Source organism: Erithacus rubecula (assembly GCF_903797595.1).
Source record: "Erithacus rubecula genome assembly, contig: scaffold_1094_arrow_ctg1, whole genome shotgun sequence".
In the NCBI taxonomy this organism is placed as follows: domain Eukaryota; kingdom Metazoa; phylum Chordata; class Aves; order Passeriformes; family Muscicapidae; genus Erithacus; species Erithacus rubecula.
This window is the reverse complement of record NW_027636318.1, coordinates 16,173-23,375: the sequence shown is the minus strand read 5'-3', so window position 1 is coordinate 23,375 and position 7,203 is coordinate 16,173. Positions and strand designations below refer to the sequence as shown.

The 7,203-nt window shown below is 56.8% G+C and overlaps 1 protein-coding gene across 1 annotated transcript; it reads right to left on the bottom strand.

Moving 5' to 3' along the window:
* Nucleotides 1-744: 744 nt before the first annotated feature.
* LOC306815230 (uncharacterized protein) lies at nucleotides 745-2,496 on the bottom strand (the record flags this gene model as incomplete). The annotated part of the gene is made up of 6 exons (XM_079331831.1): nucleotides 745-894; nucleotides 1,052-1,164; nucleotides 1,271-1,517; nucleotides 1,726-1,866; nucleotides 2,038-2,152; nucleotides 2,423-2,496. 6 exons carry the CDS (start codon nucleotides 2,494-2,496, stop codon nucleotides 745-747), a joined length of 840 nt encoding a protein of 279 aa, XP_079187957.1.
* Nucleotides 2,497-7,203: the final 4,707 nt, after the last annotated feature.

Below are 7,203 nucleotides of genomic sequence, written 5' to 3'. Positions count from 1 at the left end.
CACTGCCCTCACTCACCCTCATTGAGCACCTGCAGCTCTTCCTTCTTCTCCCTCATGAGTTCCCTGGCCATCCCTGGGAACACAGACCCTGTCACGGCTCTGCCCAGCGGCACAGCTCCCTGCCTGCGGCACTGCCAGTCCTGTGGCCACTGGCCCTCGTGGCCCGGCAGGGCTCAGCCCGGGCCCTTGCCGCACCCTGCCGCCCCAGGGCACGGCTGCGGGAGGGTGGCAGCAGCCCCGAGAGCAGCCGGGGCTCCGCGGCGCCGGGCCCGGGTGGCAGAAGCTGCCGGGGCAGCAGGCGGGGCTGGGGCTGAGCTGCGGCGGGGCGGGGAGGGAGCCCGGGCTCACCCGTAAACCGGAACGCCGCTGCTCGCAGGGGCTCCTGAGGGCTCTGCAGGTAGGGCAGGGCCTGGCGCAGGTGCTCGGCCGCTCGGCTCCTGTCCTCTGCCAGCTGCGGAGAGTGGCGGGAGCGAAGGGTCAGGGCGGGCTCCGGCCCTTTGGCAGGCGCTGCCCGCGCCCGGCCCCGGCCTCCCCTGCCCGCACAGCCCTGAGGCACGGCCAGCAGCCGCCGGCCGGGCTCTGCAGGGGCACAGGGCCGGCTGCTGCCCGGGGAGCCGCGGTGCCGGCCCGCCCCACAGCCCCGCTGGGCCGGGGCTCCATCGGCACCCGGCTCGGGCCCGTGCGGCCCCTGCGGGCAGCGCTGGGCAGGGCCACAGCTGCAGCCGCACACAGTGAGCACCGCGCTCAGGGGGCTTCTCCAGCCTGAGCCTGGCGCTTCCAGGCCGTCCTTACCAGGCACTCGGCCAACTTCCACAGCTGCGCTGTATTGACGAGCTGCATGAGATCCCTCCTCCTGAGGAACTTGGTCACACAAAGCAGCGCTGTTCGAGACACCTGGAGAGCAGCAGAGATGCAGAGATGTCCCCGCAGCTCTGGGCACAGGAGCCGTGTCCCTGAGCCAAGGCCTGGAGGAGGCTGCAGCCCACCAGACACCAGGGCAGGAGGCAGCAAAACTCCCCCCCCGGGACACGGGCAGCCCACGAGTCCTCACCTCTGCCACATCCGGATTCTTATCGTGGCAGTAGATGAAGAGTGGGACCACGCTCTGCCACACGGGTGTCTTAAGAGCTTTTCTGTCCTTTTTCGTTAGTAAACCTATCATCTCTTCAAACAGAGCAATTGATCCCATCTTCACCTGTCTATCATGCTGTAGGAAAGGAAGGAAAAAAGTCCTAAGCACTGGTTCCTTCAGGCCCGTGTGGGCACCAACGTTGAAATTCACGGGTCACAAAGTGTCCGGGCCGCAGTCGGTGGCCGTGGCCTGGGGCACAGAGCCTTACGTGGTCAAAGAGTGGCAGGAGCGCCTCAGCCAGCCGCAGGGCGATGGGGCTGCGTACAGGGGCACCATTGTGGAGGAACAAATATCGGAGTACAACGATGGTCATCCTGACCATGAAGCTATTGTTTTCCTGCAGGATGTCCACAAGATTGTCAGTCAGGTTCCACAATTTTTTTGCCTGTTTGGAAGACAACTGTGTGAAAGGCCACTCTGCTGCCACAGGGCCTAGAGGCCAAAGGCCTGTCCCAAACAACGCGGGCAGCTGACCCAGGAGGCAGGAGAGCTGGGATCAGCTGCCCCAGCACCCAAAGCCCAGCCATGCGCAAGCGACTGCATGCCCCAGGCTCATGCTGCTGGCAGAGCTTCAGCAGCTTCTCCCTTCTCACCATGGGGGGATTCATGGGGCCAAGCAACATGAGGCATCTGAGCGCCAGGTGACGCCTCTCCCTGCACTCGCTCTGCAGGTTCTTTGAGATGATCTCCAGGAGACTGGCCCCATATTTGGACACATCCAAGCACTCCATGACCTGAAAGGCACAGGGCAGTGACAGGGACCTGGCCGGCAGGAGCCCAGAACCGCACAGGGCTGGGCCCAGACAGCAGGACAGGGCACAGGCACCAGCCCAGGCAGGTGTGGCTATGAGAGGCCAGAGAGCTGGGAGGCAGCTCAGGGAGACAGCGCTGGCCATCAGGCTCACCTCCACAATGAATGCCAGGGCAGCAAAATCCCAGCATGGCCTCTCCATGTTGAGCAGGCTGAGCAGGTGCAATGCAATCCCAGAAGACAAGGGTGTAGATGAGGAGCGCATTGCTCTGAAAGGAGGAAAAAGAAAGCAAGGTCTGAGTCAGGGGGACAAACCTCTCCCAGGACTGATTCCCAGAGGTCTGGTCTTTCCCCACCATCCTGCTGCAAGGGGACCTGAGCTATTTTGGAGGCAGCTTCTTTTGGGCACTCTTCTTTTCCAGTCTTTTCCAGTCTGTTTGGCTGTGCCTCGGTGACAAGGCCCTCTGGCCCATGAGCACGGGTACTGTGTAGGGCACTCCGGACACAGAGCACAAAGAGTGGGGAGCGTGGGGTCTCACCTGACCAGCACACCCACGGCATAGTGCTGGGAGTCAGCAGACAGCAGCGTGTCCCAGCCACACTTGCGCTCCATTGCCGTCACCACATCCTCACACTGCATTCGGCAGAGCAGGGACTTCAGGGTCTCCAGTGCAAACCTGTGTGCAGAGCAAAGCTCAGGTCACGCTGGGAGCACTGGCTCCTGCCCTGGGGACATGGCAGGGACAGAAGGACTGGGATGGAAAACCTGTTGGAGCTGGCAGCAAAGCCGTGTTCTTTCTGGCACGTTTTCCACAATTTATCAACCTCCTCTGGTGTATCCAATGTACTGAAGTACGCTTGGAAGAGCAGGTGGACAAATAGGCGAGTGAAATACAGTGTCATTATGTGTGGGATGCAGGGCTCCTGGAGGATCTTCCACATCACCACAGTTGCCTGCAAAGGACAAACACCCCGAGACAGCGCTCAGTGCCGAGGTATCCGTGTGGCAGGGCCCAAGCGTGGCAGGGAGAGGCCAAGGGAGACGCAGGGGGAGCACCGGGCCTGGTGCCCCTGAAGCTGCCCCTAGGCCAGGATTCAGCCCAGCACCTGAGGCTGGGAGATTCAGTGGGGGAAGGAGGGTGGAGAGCTGCAGGAGGGGTGGCCTTGGGGTGAGCAAAGGCCAGTTCCAGAAACTCACAGCCAGGGAAAAGACTCTTGTTGTGTCCCCATCGGAGGTGCACGTGCTGTGCTCTGGCCAGCTCCCCAGCACATCCAGGAGTCTCAACCTCGCTGGCTTTGCAGTCCTGGGCGAGCACAAGATTGTCTTCCACATAGCCATAGCAGCTCTGTAGGGTCAGAACTCTGTCTCAGGGCAGTTTGAGACACAGCACCGTGGCCTGGCAGCAGCAGGGACCTGAGCTGGCTGCCAGCTCTGCCTCTGCCCATTGCCCCGCACCAGCAGCACCCAGGCAGTTTAGCCCTGTGGGGACAGGCTCCTGAGGGGCAGGGAGGGAGCATGGGGTGGGTGCTGACAAGCCAGGGCTGGGAAAGGGAGCAGCCAGAGGGCCCTGGAACTCTCTGATGTTCAGACAGAGCTAGAACAGGCTGTACAGAGTGATGGGCTGGTGAGCCCTGAGCCCTCTGGGCAGGTGGGTCCCATACCTGTCACACGATGGGGCCACACGCAGGAGAGTCATCACCACATCAGTGGGCTGTGCCTCGGTGACATCCAGCAGGGACCTCTCCACCCTGTGCTCATCAGTCTCATTGGCCATGAGCCACTGGTGGATGTATCTCACCATGGCAGGCACCTGAAGAAGGCATGGGAAGACTTGGAAAGCTGCCAGAGGCAGTAATGTCCCCAGCTTCCCCAGAGAAGTGCTTCCCTTCCCACCACACTGTGGTGTCCTCAAAGTCTGACAGGGACCAGCAGGCCCCAGTGAATTGTGAGGCCAACCAATTCTTAGGGGGATCAAACCCTGGCCACAGGCTGCTTACTTGCTTGGGATTGGCCAAACCCTCTTCTACATGCTTGTCAAGCAGGGCAGCACTTGTGTTGGTGGTGTAGTCCTCACACTTTTCTATGGACCCAGTGCCCATGGTGCTGGTCACTTCCTGCCAAAAGTATTTGATAAATTTGGAAGTGCGGCAGGAGAACAAAGGGCAGGAAAAGAGGGGTGTTCCATGGGGTGCTCCAACCGCTGTGCTGGGCTGAGCAGTGACAGCAGGCCCAGCCCAGGTGGGGATGGCTGCAGGTACCTGTGCTGTTCTGTGGAAGAGGACACCGGTGGGGTCCTGCTCGTGTGTGCGGTCCATGGCTGCACCTGGCAAAGAGTGAGCACAGCCAGAGCTGAGGGGCTGCGGGAGAGGCCGGAGAACAGGGCCCAGCCCTGCGCTCCCCAGGCAGGGACAGCCCCAGGATTCTCCAGGGGATGGAGCACGGGCACTCTGGGGTGTCTGCCTGGCCCCTCTTCTGTCTTTTCCCTGGGCATGTCCCAAAGGGATGGGATGGGAGGGGTCAAGGTTGCAGCAGCCTTCAGCCCTTTTACCCAGCTGCTCCACTCACCATCCTGCATTGGCTGAAATGGCTCCGGCTCTTCAGGCTGTTGGGCTGGATGAACTCTAGAGCCTCTCCTTTTTATTCTGCTAAACACTGTGAAGATGTTGAGAAATCTGCCTGCCATGCCAGAGTCTGGCCTCGAGGGCACCTGGAAGAGAAATGCCTTGGGAAAGCTGTGAGACAAACAGTCAGTGACACTCAGAGAAGCTCCGGGTCCGACAGGAACGAGTGCGCTATGCGGGGGCTCCTCACGGCACCGCTCTGTCCCGTCCTATCCCGTCGTGTGCTCCGAGCACTGTGCCGTGGCCGTGTCACCGTTGGCTCTTATATCACCACACCTCACCAACGGTCCTGTTCCATGCCATGGCGACCATGCTGAACCGTTTCAATAACGGCCCTTGCACACGCTGCCACCAGCCCTGGCCTGCCCCCAGCCCACCCAAAGTGGCCCAGGTTGGAAGGAATCCCTCACCCCAAGTGTCTAAGACAGCCCGACAGGATCTTTAGGAATGGCTCAAACCATCAGCAATCATTGCCCTGCTCTGCGGGCTCAGGGCAGCAGAAGGAGTCCCCAGGGCTCCGACACAGCTGCAGCAGGAAGGGCACGGGGCCTTGCACAGAAGCTGGCTTGGCCTTCTTGGGACACGTCCCGGCTAGTGGCCATCCTAAACCCACGTCTGTGACACAGGCAAGGATCGTATGGGCCAGGGCACAGATGCTGCTCTGACCCCTGGGCCCTGCGAGCACTGAAATCAGTGGCTGTGGCAGAGTCCTTGCCCAAGCAGACCTGCCACCCCCCGAGCCCTGGCAGCGCTGGTGCCCCACTCCTGCCCCAGAGACCTGTGCCCCGGGGCTTCTGTGCCAGAGGGAGCCAAAGCCCACGTGCACTGGGGGCTGTGCTCCTTCCTACAGGGGCTGTTGGCAGGAGCACCTGGAGCAACTGCTGGCAACTCTTGGTATCTGTCAGAAGGCAGAAGCTCTTAGTCCTGAAATAATTTCTTTCATGGGAGGGATTGGCTGGAGCACCAGCACAGAATCAGCAGCTGAGTTTCCCAGTACAACTAGATTGTACAGAGGCACTGTCTCCATTTCCAAAGACAAACATCAGCAAACACATGTTGGAATAGCTAAATTAATTCCATTGTTCCTGGGATACAAATTCTGATTATAGATCCCAAGCAAGGATTGCACACAAGGCCTTAGGAGAACACTTCCCAGATGAATTAAAGTCTCTCCCATGCAGGGCTGTAATGGCTGAACTTCTGTTCTGTTGCACAGTTCCAGGTTGAGTGGGAAAAAGTCCACAGTGTTCCTGTACAGTCTGAAATTGGGATGCAGGCTTGGACCAAATTCTTTCCTCAGCAGGATGATGCTGAAATCCACAGCATTCTGATGCCTGAAAACTAGGCAAGAAACCAGTAGTACTCTATAATATGAGGCCTATGGGGCAGTTATTTGCTTATTTGATACCTGGAGTGACAGGCATTGCTCCACAACAAAATCACCTGTCCATTCTTTGCACCATACTAGCCTGTATATGTTTTTTAGTTAATGTGCAAATTATTTTTTGGTATCTTTCATATTGCAACATATTTTGTAATGACATGACTATGTGAGCCCTTGAACACGTGCATGGTTTCTGCACGAGGTGATTGTCAGCCTTCTGCTGGTCGTTTTGGATGAAGGCTCATAAGTCTTCCTCGGGTTTGAACTTTCCAGCCATGCTTCCTGGGCATGCTCTATAGGATTGTCTGCCCAAATAGCCAGTGGTTAGCTTTTGCCCTGACTGATCTATATAAGTGCAACAACTGGTATAAATTAGAATACAAACTCCTCCCATTTCACTGTTCCCATATCTAACACCATGTGGTTTTGAAAGACTGCTTCTTTTACTGAGTTTGTTTCAGTTTGTAGTCTTCTTAAAGCACCCGCTGTTGAATTAGCAGTCAATTCTATTTTGGCTGAGATGCTTGAAATGGCATGTTGCAGCTGTGCAATTCCTAAATTTGGGAGCAACGGCCTAACAATCTGTGAAGCCTGGTGCTGTATCAGACTGGTGAGTTATTGGGTGTTGCCTTAGTGAGTCTGTGCTTCCATAGTCCTTGAAGATTACCTGTCAATTCATTCGTTTGGTTTGTAACCTGTAACTGAGGGAGAAGGTATCCCATGGTACACTGGCCAGTCCAGTTCCCTGGTAATTGTTTTCATGCTATTCCATTCCCACAAGGCCATGGAAAATTGGGAGGGGAACTGCAGGATTCCAAATTCCTATTGCCAAGAATGCTGTAATTCCATGGTTTTGGTGGGAATTTGGGAGAGGAGCTGGAGAAATCTCAATTCCTGACACCTGGAATGCTCTTATTCCTTGGGAATTTTGTAGGATTTTGGGATGACTTAGGTGATATTCTAAATTCCTTACAACTGGAATGCCATGATTTCATGAGAGTATATGATGGGAACTGGGGGATTCAAGATTCCCAACACTCAGAATATCATTATTCCATGGGATTTTGAGACGGGAACTGGAGGATTAGAAATTCCTGACACCTCAAATGTGGTTATTCCATGAGAATTTGGTGGGAATTTGGTAGGGCATATGGGGATTTTAAATTCCTTACACCCCAAATGCCATTATTCCATGGGAGTATGGGACAGGAACTGGAGGATTCCATGGGAATTAGGGAGGGGAATTGGAGGATTCTTAGTTTCCTACCCCCTGATTGCTGTAATTCCAAGGTTTTGGTGGGAATTTAAGAGGGC